The sequence below is a fragment of the Ranitomeya variabilis genome, chromosome 2 (assembly GCF_051348905.1).
Source record: "Ranitomeya variabilis isolate aRanVar5 chromosome 2, aRanVar5.hap1, whole genome shotgun sequence".
NCBI lineage: Eukaryota > Metazoa > Chordata > Amphibia > Anura > Dendrobatidae > Ranitomeya > Ranitomeya variabilis.
In genome coordinates, this window is record NC_135233.1 from 879,159,814 (window position 1) to 879,177,424 (window position 17,611).

The 17,611-nt window shown below is 41.8% G+C and overlaps 1 protein-coding gene across 1 annotated transcript in view; it reads right to left on the reverse strand.

Annotated features, from left to right (window-relative positions):
* ATP13A4 (ATPase 13A4) overlaps window positions 1-17,611 on the reverse strand; it is a 181,574-nt gene that overhangs the window by 24,642 nt on the left and 139,321 nt on the right. Inside the window, exons 18-23 of the mRNA XM_077290335.1 lie at window positions 15,254-15,378; window positions 13,327-13,490; window positions 9,695-9,817; window positions 8,754-8,833; window positions 950-992; window positions 746-855 (exon numbers count right to left, since the gene is read on the reverse strand). Of these exons, the coding sequence (XP_077146450.1) occupies window positions 746-855; window positions 950-992; window positions 8,754-8,833; window positions 9,695-9,817; window positions 13,327-13,490; window positions 15,254-15,378 (645 nt within the window). The remainder of the gene's footprint in view (window positions 1-745; window positions 856-949; window positions 993-8,753; window positions 8,834-9,694; window positions 9,818-13,326; window positions 13,491-15,253; window positions 15,379-17,611) is intronic.

Below are 17,611 nucleotides of genomic sequence, written 5' to 3' on the forward strand. Positions count from 1 at the left end.
AAGCATTTTATGTAATTCTTTGTGAAATGTAATGCATAGAAGCATTATTACTGTATGATGGTGATATCATAGCTTGTTGGGGGATATTATTTCAGCAGAATATGGTGGTATTATTTGAGCACTGTATGGTGGTGTTATTTGAACTGTGTAAGACAGCACTATTTAGGCTCTGTATGGTGGGATATTATTATGGGAAGGTATTATGGTACTATTTGTGCACTTTGTTATGGTATTATTTAATACACGTACCATATCATGGAAAAAGAAGTCTTGGAAGGAAACAGGGCTGTGTAGTCGGTAAGAAAAAACCTCCGACTCCTCAATTTCCCTGATAACCCGACTGACTCCACAACTCCAACTCCACAGCCCTGCCCCCTACTGAGCACGTACATAAAGTGCAGCACAGATTAATCTCAACTAAAAGCCAAGATCCTTAAATCAGGAACAGAACAGGCATTTATAGGACATTTCATAACTTTAACAAATTCTTATGAAACCATTTTCTTTTCCAAACGTTTTATTATTATTTTGAACTTTTAACTGGGGAGGGAAGACAAGGATGGGAGGAAAGGTGGGGTTTATGAAACCATTTTCAGCACATACTATATTGAACTACTGTACACAATTTATTATATATTTTAGGAGTCGGAGTCGGACCATTTCATACCAATTCCAACTCCACCAAAATGGACACCAACTCCGACTCCACAACTTTGAATCCACAGACCTGGAAGGAAGTACTCACTTTAATAGGCTTGGGACACATTCAATATTTGGAGTGTGTGATGTGAATGGTGAAGCCACTGAAGCTTCTTGTTCAGACAAAGAAATTCCAACATGAGCCATTTTTAGGGCCTGAAATGAATAATGCATTACGGATGTATTCACAAATATGAATCAAAAAGCAAAATAAACTGACAAAGGAAGACAAGGATAGCGAAAGACTTACACCACAGTCATTTGCACCATCACCACACATCCCAACGTAATACCTAAAAATTAAATTAAAAAAATTAATTTAATTCTAATTCACGCTCTAAAGCACCTTAAAGAACTTGTCATCATGATCAGATATTATAAACTAAAGGTATGTGCATAAAGGCACTGTGCTGCTGATTTTAATAGGTACATTCACTGTAGAAATCCACAGTCTGCTTATTCTTTAATCACCATAAGAAGTTTTGGTGCAATAAGCTGTTCGCTCATCAAGGTGGTCCTGTGGGGTGGGACTGTGGATAGGGTCTTCATCTCTGCCACGGCCCATCAACTACCTCTGCTGTAAGTATCTTCATACAGTTTACAATTCCGCGCTTGCACAGATCGATCTGGTTCCAAGTTCAGAAAAATAGCAAGGGTGTCTGCGCATGCACACATTAACCTCCCGGCAGGCTTCATGAAAATGACGCTGGTGGTAGCGCATTCACAGATTGAGATCTCAATTAATCAAAAATATCAGATTGGGGCGGATGGGGGTTCACATCCTTGACACCCTCACTGATCAGTAGGTTTCAGCTCCAGCAGCAACTGGATATAAGAAGCGAATGGAGCCAAACGGCACAGCTTCATACACTGCTTAACAACTGTTCATGGGCTACTCGAATACCAGCTGTGCTTCAGCGCCTGGGAATGTCAGCGAAGCATTAAACAGAACTGGGCTGTTCGGTTTGGTTCATTGTTTACTGTATATCCAGCCACCAATAGAGCCAAAAAAAGCTTATTTTGGGGGGTGTTGTCAGAACTAGTGATGAGCGAATATACTCGTTACTCGAGATTTCCCGAGCACGCTCGGGTGTCCTCCGAGTATTTTTTAGTGCTCGGAGTTTTAGTTTTTAGCGCCGCAGCTCAATGATTTACATCTGTTAAGGTACCTTCACACTGAACGATATCGCTAGCGATCCGTGACGTTGCAGCGTCCTGGATAGCGATATCGTTGAGTTTGACAGGCAGCAGCGATCCTGCTGTGCCATCGTTGGTCGGAGCTAGAAGGCCAGCACCTTATTTCATCGCTGGATCACCCGCTGACATCGCTGAGTCGGCGTGTGTGATGCCGATTCAGCGATGTCTTCACTGGTAACCAGGGTAAACATCGGGTTACTAAGCGCAGGGCCGCGCTTAGTAACCCGATGTTTACCCTGGTTACCAGCGTAAACGTAAAAAAAAAAAAACACTACATACTTACATTCCGGTGTCTGTCCCCCGGCGCTGTGCTTCTCTGCACTGTGCAAGCGCCGGCCGGCCGGAAAGCAGAGCACAGCAGTGACGTCACCGCTGTGCTTTCCGGCTGGCGCTTACACAGTGCAGAGAAGCACAGCGCCGGGGGACAGACACCGGAATGTAAGTATGTAGTGTTTGGTTTTTTTTACATTTACGCTGGTAACCAGGGTAAACATCGGGTTACTAAGCGCGGCCCTGCACTTAGTAACCCGATGTTTACCCTGGTTACCCGGGGACTTCGCATAGTTGGTCACTGGAGAGCTGTCTGTGTGACAGCTCTCCAGCGACCTAAACAGCGACGCTGCAGCGATCGGGATCGTTGTCTAGATCGCTGCAGCGTCGCTAAATGTGACGGTACCTTTAGCCAGCATAAGTACATGTGGGGATTCCCTAGCAACCAGGCAACCCCCACATGTACTTATGCTGGCTAACAGATGTAAATCATTCAGCTGTGGCGCTAAAAACTAAAACTCCGAGCACTAAAAACACCCGGAGGACACCCGAGCGTGCTCGGGAAATCTCGAGTAAAGAGTATATTCGCTCATCACTAGTCAGAACCCATAGATCTGATATTAATGACCAATTGGATACAGGTCATCAATTTATTGAGCCTGGAAAATCCTATCAATTTGAATAATAAAGAGATTAAAAAAAGCAGGTACAACACTGTCCGATTTCAAAAGTTCCAGTAGTTTAGTTTCATCAGGAGATAATTGTTGGTATAGATACTATACTAACAATTATAACAATTATCTTCTGAAAAAATTAAACCACGACATATTTAAATCGAGGATGAAGCTGCACTATACACACACTTAAAGGAGTTGTCCAGTACTATATATTGATGGCCTATACTGTACACAAACTATATACATTGTAAGGGATTGGCTCTATGTTAGACGCTGGTTCACACACACAAAAGAGATATATCTTTGTTCACACACAAGGATTAAGTTCGTTGGTTCAAAACAAACGGGCAGTTTGTTAAATGTCTATAAACCATCTGGTTTGACAAAACAAAACAGCATTTTCGGGGCACACAAGGTATAACAGAGCAAAAATGGAAAATAAACAGTTCATATTACACGGACTCATCCGTATAAGTCAAACCTTCACTCTCAGACTCCAGCAGGGTCTGAGCAGCACATGAAAGGCCTGTTCACCTTGCACACACACAGACCAAGAGAGACAGCACCACCTGCCATAAATAAGCGATTCGAAGGTTTGCTGTGTCTGTCAGCGTAGTGTCCAGAGGCGCTACCAGGAGACAGGCCAGTACCCCAGGAGACGTAGAGGGGGCTGTAGGAGGGCAACAACCGAGCAGCAGGACCACTACCTCAGCCTTTGTGCAAGGAGGAACAGGAGGAGCACTGCCAGAGCCCTGCAAAATGACCTCCAGCAGGGAACAAATGGGCATGTGTCTGCACAAACGGTTAGAAACCAACTGCATGAGGATGGTCTGAGTGCCCGACATCCACAGATGGGGGTTGTGCTCACAGCCCAACACTGTGCAGGACGCTTGGCATTTACCACAGAACACCAGGATTGGCAAATTCACACGCCCCTGGAAGAAGCGAGCAGCGAAACGGCGCCCGTCGGGCGGGAGGGAAAGACACAGGTCACAGTCTTTTTATATATGATAATGATGGTCCAATACGGTTAATGTATTTATTTATTTAAATACCGGGATATGGCTCTGATTTAAGCCACAGTAGGAGGCCTTGTGGATATATGTTTGATATATTAAATACCTTATCACATCCGCTTGCCCTCCACATGGGTTAAAACATGGACAATTATTGATATGCCACCCTATTTTTTGGATATACAATGCAGGGATAACAATTGGCTGTCAGTATTTATATACCCCACAGTTGACTGTGGTATTGTACCTGTGTAACGTGTCCCTCCTTTTGGAGGTTTCTTAGCCCTGTTTATTGCTCAAGGTTTTAAATGAACTACAATAAAAATTATTTTTTAATTTCTTGGCCTGCATCACTCATTATTATCTGTGGGCAATTGCACCTTATGCATATTGTTGTTGAATCTCTTGAGAGTGTCTATTTGGCAAACCATTTCTTCATGGATATTTAGTATTACTAGATTTGAAGAATGCACAGAATGGTATGCATGTGCAGCGTGTGTATATACATGTGTATGTGCACTGTGTGTGTATATACAGTGCCTTGCAAAAGTATTCTGCCCCCTGGAACTTTTCAACCTTTTCCCACATATCATGCTTCAAACATAAAGATACCAAATGGAAATTTTTGGTGAATAATCAACAACAAGTCGAACATAATTGTGAAGTTGAACAAAATTTATTCGTTATTTTAGATTTTTGTGGAAATTCAAAAACTGAAAAGTGGGGCGTGCAATATTATTCGTCCCCTTTAACTTAATACTTTGTTGCGCCACCTCGCTTGGGGTATGTCTCTATCAGTTTTGTACATCGGGAGACTGAAATTCTTACCCATTCTTCCTTGGCAAACAGCTCGAGCTCAGTGAGGTTTGATGGAGATCGTTTGTGAACAGCAGTTTTCAGCTCTTTCCACAGATTCTTGATTGTTTTGAGGTTTGTACTTTGACTTGGCCATTCTAAAGGTACCGTCACATTAAGCAACGCTGCAGCGATATAGACAACGATGCCGATTGCTGCAGCGTCGCTTTTTCGTCGTTGTGTGGTCGCTGGAGAGCTGTCATACAGACAGCTGTCCAGCGACCAACGATGCCGAAGTCCCCGGGTAACCAGGGTAAACATCAGGTTACTAAGCGCAGGGCCACACTTAGTAACCCGATGTTTACCCTGGTTACCAGTGTAAATGTAAAAAAAACCAAGCACTACATACTTACATTCCGGTGTCTGTCGCGTCCCCCGGCGTCCGCTTCCCTGCACTGTGTAAGCGCCGGCCGTAAAGCAGAACGGTGACGTCACCGCTGTGCTCTGCTTTACGGCCAGCCGGCGCTGACACAGTGCAGGGAAGCGGACGCCGGGGGACGCGACAGACACCGGAATGTAAGTATGTAGTGTTTGGTTTTTTTTACATTTACAATGGTAACCAGGGTAAATATCGGGTTACTAAGCGCGGCCCTGCGCTTAGTAACCCGATGTTTACCCTGGTTACCAGTGAAGACATCGCTGAATCAGCGTCACACACACCGACTCAGCGATGTCAGCGGGTGATCCAGCGACGAAATAAGGTGCTGGCCTTCTAGCTCGGACCAGCGATATCACAGCGGGATCCAGATCGCTGCTGCGTGTCAAACACAACGATATCACTATCCAGGACGCTGCAACGTCATGGATCGCTATCGTTGTTAAGTTGTTCAGTGTGAAGGTACCTTAACACCTGGATACGTTTATTTGTGAACCATTCCATTGTAGGTTTTGCTTTATGTTTAGGATCATTGTCTTGTTGGAAGACAAATCTCCGTCCCAGTCTCAGGTCTTTTGCACACTCCAACAGGTTTTCTTCAAGAATGGTCCTGTATTTGGCTCCATCACAGAGCAGGTGCATTTATACGGAGACTTGATTACACACAGGTGGATTATATTTATCATCATTAGGCATTTAGGACAACATTGGATCATTCAGAGATCCACAATGAACTTCTGGAGTGAGTTTGCTGCACTGAAAGTAAAGGGGCCGAATAATATTGCATGCCCCACTTTTCAGTTTTTGAATTTCCACAAAAATGTAAAATAACCAATAAATTTCGTTCAACTTCACAATTGTGTTCCACTTGTTGTTCATTCTTCACCAAAAATTTACATTTGGTATCTTTATGTTTGAAGCATGATATGTGGGAAAAGGTTGAAAAGTTCCAGGGGGCCGAATACTTTCGCAAGGCACTGTACATGTACAGGTCCTTCTCAAAAAATTAGCATATAGTGTTAAATTTCATTATTTACCATAATGTAATGATTACAATTAAACTTTCATATATTATAGATTCATTATCCACCAACTGAAATTTGTCAGGTCTTTTATTGTTTTAATACTGATGATTTTGGCCTACAACTCCTGATAACCCAAAAAACCTGTCTCAATAAATTAGCATATTTCACCCGTCCAATCAAATAAAAGTGTTTTTTAATAACAAACAAAAAAACCATCAAATAATAATGTTCAGTTATGCACTCAATACTTGGTCGGGAATCCTTTGGCAGAAATGACTGCTTCAATGCGGCGTGGCATGGAGGCAATCAGCCTGTGACACTGCTGAGATGTTATGGAGGCCCAGGATGCTTCAATAGCGGCCTTAAGCTCATCCAGAGTGTTGGGTCTTGCGTCTCTCAACTTTCTCTTCACAATATCCCACAGATTCTCTATGGGGTTCAGGTCAGGAGAGTTGGCAGGCCAATTGAGCACAGTAATACCATGGTCAGTAAACCATTTACCAGTGGTTTTGGCACTGTGAGCAGGTGCCAGGTCGTGCTGAAAAATGAAATCTTCATCTCCATAAAGCATTTCAGCCGATGGAAGCATGAAGTGCTCCAAAATCTCCTGATAGCTAGCTGCATTGACCCTGCCCTTGATGAAACACAGTGGACCAACACCATCACTGACATGGCACCCCACACCATCACTGACTGTGGGTACTTGACACTGGACTTCAGGCATTTTGGCATTTCCTTCTCCCCAGTCTACCTCCAGACTCTGGCACCTTGATTTCCGAATGACATGCAAAATTTGCTTTCATCAGAAAAAAGTACTTGGGACCACTTAGCAACAGTCCAGTGCTGCTTCTCTGTAGCCCAGGTCAGGCGCTTCTGCCGCTGTTTATGGTTCAAAAGTGGCTTTACCTGGGGAATGCGGCACCTGTAGCCCATTTCCTGCACACGCCTGTGCACGGTGGCTCTGGATGTTTCCACACCAGACTCAGTCCACTGCTTCCTCAGGTTCCCCAAGGTCTGGAATCGGTCCTTCTCCACAATCTTCCTCAGGGTCCGGTCACCTCTTCTCGTTGTACACCGTTTTCTGCCACATTGTTTCCTTCCAACAGACTTACCATTGAGGTGCCTTGATACAGCACTCTGGGAACAGCCTATTTGTTGAGAAATTTCTTTCTGGGTCTTACCCTCTTGCTTGAGGGTGTCAGTGATGGCCTTCTTGACATCTGTCAGGTCGCTAGTCTTACCCATGATGGGGGTTTTGAGTAATGAACCAGGCAGGGAGTTTATAAAAGCCTCAGGTATCTTTTGCATGTGTTTAGAGTTAATTATTTGATTCAGAAGATTAGGGTAATAGGTCGTTTAGAGAACCTTTTCTTGATATGCTAATTTATTGAGACAGGTTTTTTGGGTTATCAGGAGTTGTAGGCCAAAATCATCAGTATTAAAACAATAAAAGACCTGACAAATTTCAGTTGGTGGATAATGAATCTATAATATATGAAAGTTTAATTGTAATCATTACATTATGGTAAATAATGAAATTTAACACTATATGCTAATTTTTTGAGAAGGACCTGTATATGTTACATTTCTGCCAGAAGCACACTGCACTTGTAAGTTTCTTAATTTATTAAATGATGTGCAACTTTTAATGAATTAGGTGCATCTTGTTGAGTGTGCACATATCTTACTGAGCCTGCACAAATCCAGTCTTAATGAATCATTGTTCTTGTGAGCAGGGAGTAAAAAGGAGATGTGCTGCTGATAACGATTACATATGTAACGGGACAGATTGATCTATTCATTGGCCACTGCGGATTCACAGCAGTTTTCAATGAGTTTACAGTACCATGTAAACCTATGGAAAACAAAATCTGCAGTGCACATGCTGAGGAATAAACCGTGCGGAAACGCTGCGTTGTTTATTTTCCGCAGCATGTCAATTCTTTGTGCGGATTCCACAGCGGTTTACACCTGCTCCATAATAGGAATCCGCAGGTGTAAAACTGAAGGTGAAATCCGCACAAAATCCGCAAAAAAATTCCGCTGGAAATCCGCAGTGCGGATTTACCTAAATCAGTCCGGAAAAATCCGCAGAGTAATCCGCAGCATGTGCACATACCCTTAGTGATCCTTCTAACCCCATTGTTCTTCATCAGCATGTGTGAAGACTGAAGAGTGGATTATTGTACATGGAAAATGGAAATAGGATCTCATCTCAAGAAATTCATGGAATTAAGGGTTTGAAAAGTTATGCTGATGTTCCAGAATGTGAGTCATGGTTATATTTGAATAAATGATGATTTTTTGTTGTTGAATAAAATACTAATAAACACTAATAAAATACTAATGAGTTGCACAAATTGACAAAGAACTTCCTGTTTGATAAATTCAGTTGCACATTGTCTGCATTTTTTATGACTATCTGTATATGATATCTAGCGAGGTAACTGAATTTAGAGTAAAACGCAGAGCTCAGTCAGAGACTTTTAGTTTCACTGTCTTCAAACACTGCATGACTTGGATGCAAGACAAAATGGATAGAATCTGTACCAATATCCACAAGCAATTTCAAAACAAATGTATTAGTACCTTGCACAGAGGCAGTGTGTCACTACAAAGCTATACAAGCATAACATACCCTAATTTCTGGAATTCCTCGACAAGACTTGATTTTTGCCCTGGAGACATTCGAGCAAAAACTGTTCCATTTATGAGTAGCTGAAAACGATCATAGAATAGGTTTAGCATGTTGTGACACATGTACAGTATATTCTTGCCCGTCAGTCATAAATGTCCTAAAGTACATTGTGAACTTCTGTAAAGGAAAAGCGAGTCATTTTGATATAAGAATCTTTCTGGTCTAAGATGCAGAGAGCAAGTGAAGAAAAAATGAACACATAAACCAAACTAAATCTGAACTTAGTTGAAAACCCTATCAATGGCATTTAATGAAGAACTCCCACATATTTTTTATTAAATGAGTGTATATGTGCATGTAATGTAGTGAGTGCATTAATATATTCACCTACGCCATTTTTCTCTTCTCAGTGACATCACCGCTCTGAAGACTCTCCGGGTCATACTGCGCTCGGCGTGACCCAGAAGGGGCTTTTACGATGTTGGTCTTTGGAGCATCAGATTGAGGCTTACATTGTAAAAGGGACGGCTCACACATAGAGCATATAGTGACCAGGCTAGTCGCAATGGCGGTGATGTCACTCACAAGAGAATCGGAACGGCGGTGGATACAGGAGAGAGCGGTGGTGGGTGAGCATTTTAATACACATTGCATTACATGCACATACACACATTTAATAAAAAAATATATAGACGGGAGTGCTTCTTTAACACTAGAGAAGACGCCATGCCATATGACTATCACATCTTTAATAGGTCTTTCACCTTTGTATATCAAGTATGACTTAACAACACTTGTCACATGAAATAAAATCGTGAAATGAGCCTCGGTACTGTTATATGAATCCCATTTATGTCAAATTCCTACTTTATCATTATAAATTGCAAATAGTGCCTTACACTTATGTAACTTGTTCAGATTCAGATATTAGATTTGCTTACCTTTTGTAGCAAATTACTAAAATATTGCAAAATGATTTCATAGGTCCTTCCAGTCATGGCAAAATAATATGGTGGCTTTTCAGTGTCTGGTTTGGATTTCTCCTGCATGTCAACATAAATATCCTAAAATGAAATAAAACATCAATTTCTTTATTTAAGATTTAGCAGAAAGTGCAAAATCTTTCTGAGGATGACAAATACTGAATGAGCAAAGTAAAATGTTAAAACGTGTCTTTACAGGTAACTTTTTTAGAATAAGCTTTTATGTGTGAATACTCAGATCTTTCATTTTTCATCCCTTTTCATCTAAGCATACGTTCCCTCTAATTTTCACTTCTCTCAGAGTTATTGAGTGGATACTTGAGTCTGGAGTAATGGGATCATGTTGCAGGTAACAAGACAACAATTCCAGCATTCCATATAAAAGCACTACTTTATTTTTTTCACTTAAAAACATTGACATGTTTCAAGTACCCTATATGCCCTTAGTCATAGATACAAAAGAAAAAGGCCAAGCATTGCTTAAATATGATCACTTGCATTCAACACCACTCCAATAGCAATGTAACACATGTGCAATGGTATCAAAAGGAGAAACTGTCACAAAACGAATACAAAATCTTTAAGTTCAAATAAAACAACGTGATACAAATGGAGAGACTCACATGAATAAAAAGAAACTTATGGATAATGTAATGTTGTTGTATTGTCATATAAAAAGTTGTTTTTTATATATATTAAGGCCCCTCAGCACTTCCAATGGATACAAGTACACCAAAGAGCCTCAACTCCTCGACTACCTTAGACATACTTGTACGTCAAAAGTAGTGTCCCTGCCTCAGCGTGCGAACCCACATCTTTCAACGCACATGATGACTGATTTAATCAGCCATCAAGTGTCTCTAACAGCCGTGGGTGGAACAGTACTCCACCCGCAGCTGTTAACCAGTTAAATGCTGCTGTCAATCACTCACAGCAGCATTTAAAATGCACCAGCATGGAGAGCTTTGTTCCTCCCATCCATCGGTGCACTCGTGATGTGATCATGAGGCGCTGATGGGTTGTCATGACAGCCAGGGGTTTTCTGATGATGTGCTAATGTATACCACAAGTGATAAGATGCTTCAAGTCTCCTAAGAGGACTATTAAATTTTGATTAAAAAAAAAAGTTTATAAAAAATATGAAAAGAAATTTAACCCCCCCCCCACAAAAGTTTAAATCATTGTCCTTTTGCTCCATTAAAAATAAAACAGTTAAAAATACACATATTTGATATTGGTGAGATTAGAAAAGTCAGATCTATCAAAATATAATGTACCTTAATCCAATCGGTAAATGGTGTAATACGAAAAGAAATCAAAACTACAGAATTATGTTTTTTTGCCTCCTCGACATTGTAATAAAATGCAATAACAGGCGATCAAAATATCTTTAGAAACGACAGTTCACAGGGCAAAAAATAAGCCCTGACACAGCCTGATGTCTCAAAAAATGCAAAAGTTATGAGTTTTGGAAAATGTCGATAAAAGCAAAATATTTTGTTTTTCAAATTTACAAACATTTTTTCACCACCTAAATTAAAAAAATTAAACGTGTTTGGTATCTGCGTACTTGTACGGAGCTGAAAAATCATATTGCCAAGACAGTTTTACCATATAGTGAACGTGGTAAATAAAATACTCATAAAACAATTGTGGAATTGCACTTTGTTTTGCAATTTCTTCCCATTTTCCAGTACACTATGTGGTAGAATTATTCAAAAGTACAGCTCATCCTTCAAAATACAAGCTGTCATGTGTCTACATGGCCTGAAAAATAAATAAAAAAGTTATGGCAGGAAGAAGGGCAGGAAAAAACAAAAAAGAAAAAAAATGGAAAAATACCGGTTTTTGGGGAGGGGAGAGCCTGGAAGGACATGACTAAGCGACCACCTAGTTTTCACTAGAGTCCCTGATGGTGGGGTTAGACTTGAGCCCAGCTGGATGCCAGGTGCTACTCTAGGACAAATTCCGGTAACGCGGCAGCAGACCCCCAAGGGTCAGGACAGCAGAATCGGAGTCCAAGGCAGGACGAGATACAGCTTGTTCAGATGGGACAGACTTTGTAACGAGAACTAGCAGCGTGGGTTTTAGGATCAGATATCACTGGAGAGGTTTCGGTTTCAGGTAGCACCGAAGCAGTTTCGGGTTCACGTACCGCCGGAGCGGTTTCAGGTTAACAGGGCTCTGATAACAAGCTAGCAGCTTACAGACTGACTAACTACAATTGTTGCTCAGACACCTCCCAAATGGTGGAGGTGCCTTAAGCATTAAGTGCCTACCAGCTATTGAATGGAGACACACTAGGAATATGTGCTCTGTCTCTGACGTGAGATGGCGTCCCTGTCGGATGAGAAAAGCAGGGGCATGCAGGGACCCTGGTGTTACGATATGGAGAACTATGGAATGCAGTATACAATGTGGCAGACTATGGGGAGTGCATATTTTATTATATGAAGGACTATGGGGGCATGATAACATATGGAAGGCTATGTGGGGACTACTATATTATTTGGAGGGCTATGTGAGAGGCTTTATACTGTATGCAAGCAATTATACAGTGTGAAGGTTTTTGTGGGGTCCATCATACTGTGTGGAAGGCTGTGTGGGGTCATTATACAGTGTGGAGAGGTGTGGGGCTATTATACTGTATGTAGGCCCATTATACTACATGGAAGGCTGTGTTGGGGTCATCATATTGTGCATGTGGAGCGTACTGTGGAGGAATTCACTCTGAGGGTATTTTACAGTGTTTGTTGGGGCACTTTTGTTGACATCATACTTTATGAGTTCAATGAAATGGGAATCTAGGGCTCCAGTAGGAGGACAATTATATGGGCACACAGTAAGTGCAGTAACAGGGACAAATATGGCAGCAGCGGTTTGGGAATGGGTTTCAGCAGGATAAGGAGTTTGTGCAGATTGGGGATAGATGGGGATGGATCCTGAAATGTTAGACGTCAGATGTGTGTTTGTTATAATCTCTGCAGCCGAGTCTTGGCTGGAAACAGTTGCCATATTGGTCTGGGTCAGATGGAAAAGAAGGGAAAAGTGAACGACTCCATCAGAAAGAACGTCATTTCTAAGTCACCATCTATAACTGTACTGTGATCACCTATATGTTCTGCAGGACTGGGGTATCTACCACTATATGTCACCATACGGCAGTAATATCAGTGTTGATCTTTGTATATAGATTTTTTTTTAGTAACAGTGTGGTCATCTGCTGAGGTTCTCTTACATCCACTATTAGGACGCGCCATCAAGTTGTAATCAAGGTTACCTAGTTGGGGGCCCACTCAGAAGTTTGTCCCCCTGAACCAAACCCCTAGCTATGCCTCTGACACAAAAGGTAGAAGAAAGAAACTCCATGTTGGGTTTAGTCTTTATATTAACAATATGTATGCATTTACTGTGCTTCGTGACATAATGTGTTTCTGGGAATAACCTTGTAAGTAGCAAAAATCAAGTGGTATTTTCACATACATTGTTGGAATTGTGCCTATCATCACAACAATATATGGGTCAGAATATGAAATCAGAAAAATCCAAGATATGCATCAATCTAGTATCTGTATCAACAAGCCACTCACCACTTCTTCAAAACCTTTTCGCTTCACACCCTGTACAACAGTCCATGTAATAGAAGCCAAACTAGAATCAGTGGGTTCCATGGCTTCTACCATGATAACGTTGCTCTGTTCATTTATCATCCCAGAATTTTTAGCTACAGTTACAGCAGTCTGCAGATTGTCACCTGAAGTAGAAACATTGCATGGTTGAACACATGCATATTACAAACACAGAAAATTATAACTTCGTATGACCATATTGTAGATAAGTACCTTAAGCAACATATATAAGAAAGCTAAAAATGTAATAATTGCCTTAAACCCATTATGGTATTCACTTATAGGGTAGTATTTTCTTTATACAGTGATAAAAACTGGCACAGCAAGACCACAGGAGATTAGTGACTGCTTATAGAGTTCAATATTTTTTTTAGTGAATTATTGAGAAGTAAAGTAGGAAACCCCACTCTTTCACATACACCCATGCCCTGTTTAAAAGAAAATGGATTGTCGAGATGTAAAAATATCCCTTTCAATTTAATTGTTGGTAAAAAAGAAAAAAATATATTTTCTAAATTTATATTTAAATTACTTTTAGGGTTTTTCAGAATTGATGATGTATCTGTAGGATAGTTCTTCAGTATGAGATTTTGTGAAGTCTGACACATGGTATCCACACTGATCAGCAGAAACCTGAACTGGAAGTGGCTGGAAATAAGCGATGTACAGTGAGGAGCAGAGCATCTCCTTACATTGCTTAGTGGCCCCCGCAGAGTACTGTTCTTTAGGTGCCATTCACTTGAATGTTGCTGTACACCAGTGGCATTTCTGGCTAATGTATTGCAGGAAAAGATGACAGCTGGTTTGAAGCATTCCAGAAATATTTTTAATGCACAGATATGATAAACATTCAGAAGATTAGGGTAATAGGTCGTTTAGAGAACCTTTTCTTGATATGCTAATTTATTGAGACAGGTTATTTGGGTTATCAGGAGTTGTAGGCCAAAATCATCAGTATTAAAACAATAAAAGACCTGACAAATTTCAGTTGGTGGATAATGAATCTATAATATATGAAAGTTTAATTGTAATCATTACATTATGGTAAATAATGAAATTTAACACTATATGCTAATTTTTTGAGAAGGACCTGTATATATATTTTTTTTATTTTGCATCTCCGTTGTGGAGATATTAGCAATCAAAGTGTTTGTCACTTTTTTGTTTAACTCTAAGTGAATGTGATTAGACATGTTTCTCCGTAGGTGTGTATTTCTTCACCCAGTATATTGCTGATCAATCATAAGCAGAAAACAACACTCAATAAAATGAAGAACATGCCTCCACCATAGCTTAGAGCAGATTTCTAAGTGTGTGAGATGTCTAGTGGCAGACAGCTCTGATCTCCTGGTCTAACCTCCTGCATTAGTCAGTGTGGAGGAGGGACAGTGCCGCTGGGTTTAGCTGTGTCAAATTACAAATCCTTCCATCACCTCTCCTCATTACTGAGTCAGTCATCACATTTACGGCTGGTGTCCTGAGGCAACTTGGATTCTATCTGCAGTGAGAGCAGATTGTCATTACATCTCACACAGAAGCAGTCTGCCTGGTGTGGGCCAATCCTGTATCAGATGTAAGGACACCCTGCTTTGATTTCATTGAACAGCAAGCACAAGCGGAGCACAACACGTGTAAGTATTGACACTTTGAACACTCATCTCTGGACAGGCAGGGTGGTGAAAAGGCACAGCTTTACATCCTGTGTCCAGTTCAACATGGAAAATTTGGTGAAAGGTCCTCTTAGGTAAACAACTAGTCATGGGTTCAATGATCAATTTATTACAAAAAAAAAACCTTTCCAACCTGAGTTGTTGGTTTAGATATTATCCCATACTGGCAAATCTTGGAAAGAGACATATTTGGCTTTCAGAATTATGTAGAATCATACCTGTAATCATGACTGTTCTGACCCTGGCATTAGACAGTTCCTTTAACACTGGTCTAGTTTCCAATTTAAGGCGATTTTCCATCACGAGAAGACCAAGGAAAGACAGGTTACATTCCACTTCATCCCTTGTTACAAAAGGTAAGTTTATTAAATGATATTCAAACAAGTGAGCTACATTTGATACAAATAAGACATAACATCATTGTGCTACATAGAGCATGTCCAACAGACCACAGGACAATTTGAAAACCACAATTTAACTTTATAAAGGGTAAATTACAGAAATTAAAAAGGATTTACTTATTCTTGTCTCGAGGAACTGTAATAAACAAACATGCTGCCCTTCTTTTTTTTTAAAAGAATCCCTCTATATTAATTTGGTGCCCTATAGTGATGAACGAACGTGCTCAGATAAGGTGTCATCCGAGAATGCTCATGTGCTAATAAAGTGTCTCCGGCGTCCTTGAAAAATATGTTCAAGTCCCCATGCCTTCATGTCTCGCAGCTGTTCAACAGCAGCAACACTAGCAAGGATTGTCTGTTTTTTGGGCAATCCCAGCATGTGTTTCAGTTGTCGAACAGCCACGAGACATGCAGCCACGAGGACTCGAATATATTATTCAAACTTGACGAAGACACTCAGTTAGCAGCTGAGCATTCTCGGATGACACCTTATCCGAGCACGTTCGTTCATCATTAGACTGCCCTACTTTTTGTTTTTTTGGTCAGAATTGTTACGGATCTGCAACACAGGACTAAGGTAGAAGGGAGAAAACTGACCCTGCACTATAACTAGACTGAAACCCTACGATGGAGTGGGCGACCCATTCCTTGCGAATAGACCCACCGACGATCCTAGTTTAATCTCAAGCGAAGACCTATAGATAAGGGGAAGGGGTTCCCTAAAAGAACTAAGGACTGGGTACAAAAAGGGGTCATCTCCTAATAGAAAACAAAGAGAAGGCTGCAAAAACCAATAGAAAACAGAAACTAAGGCTAGCAGAACCAGAGGTACCAGCACTGCACAAATAACACACACAGAAGACAAAGGAAAGCACCAAGCCAGAGCTAAAGCAGTTAAACACTGTTGTCCAGCAAGGACTGGGAGGCAGGTGCTGGTTAATAAAGAGTGAAACAAACACCTGACCCAAGACAAACCCAGCACCAGAGGAAAAAGACCAGCAGCCAGAACTCCACAAGAAAATGGCGGATAGTCACAAACTAAACAGATTCTAACAAGCATAACAAATGGCAAAAATAAAGCTTGCCATAAACTTTAGCTATTCCTAATAACCTCCCATACATATGTGGAGCGCCCCCACACCGCCGCAGGGCCGAGGGGTACCCGGAGCCGGGCCTCTGAGTCTCTGCTCTGGGGTTGTCACGGTGGCTAGACCTGGTCCGTGGCCCTGTCTGTCAGTGGGGGACGTCCGGTGAAATAAGAGGTGTTGTAACGGTGCAGTTGTGGGGTGCAGGTCGCGGTAAATAATGAGGACACCTGGTTGCAGTCTCTTTACCTCTTTACTGAAGATCTCTGAGTCCTCAGTCCAGAATACGGTTCACCAGGCTGCGCAAGTCCGGCCGGTCCAATGGCACTTCCAGAGTTCTCTTCACAGGAGGAAATCTGTGCCTTCCCCCTAGCGCTATGTGTTGTAGTCCTTCCCTGCTGTGCTTACGGAAAGTACCCCACAACTGTTGTGTCTGTTTCTGATGTTCCCTCACAACTCGATTAGATGATGTTCTGCTAATCTTCCGTCCCTCCCTGAGGTTCGGGTAGGAACGGCACCCGTTTGACAGGTAGGCCTGGAGTTCTTCCGGGACCCTAGAGACGCCCCTCTCCCGCAATTGCCTCCCAAGACTTCATAGGTGATTTGAGTTAGACAGCCCGCCTGAGACTGACTGCCCTGCCGCTGTTTGGAGTATTGCTTGAAGCTGAATGTTATTCTACTCCCTCGGCGTTCCGGCCACCGGTAGTGCGCCTCAGTAGGATGTTGCTTCGGTCTTACAGCACGACTCCTACTGGTATTTCTCCTTTTGCGTGATCCCGTTTCTCACTCAGCACAATCTATCTCTCTTCTAATCCTTTCTTGGGTACCGCCGCTACCCGGAGCAGGCACGGTCCCGTTACGTTCGTTCTCGTTGCCAAGCCTCTGTCAGGATCCCACCCCTGACAGAGACCCTACTGTATCTTCCCCTACAACACCCTCTGCCACAAGGTGTTGCCTGGTTCCAACCCAGTCAGCTTTCTGATCTAACTTCCTGCCTGACCCCCAGTTTACCCACTATGGTGGGGAGTGGCCTAATGAATAGCACCCTTAGCTCCCCCCGGAGGCCCGGCTGTGAAATGTATTGGTGTCT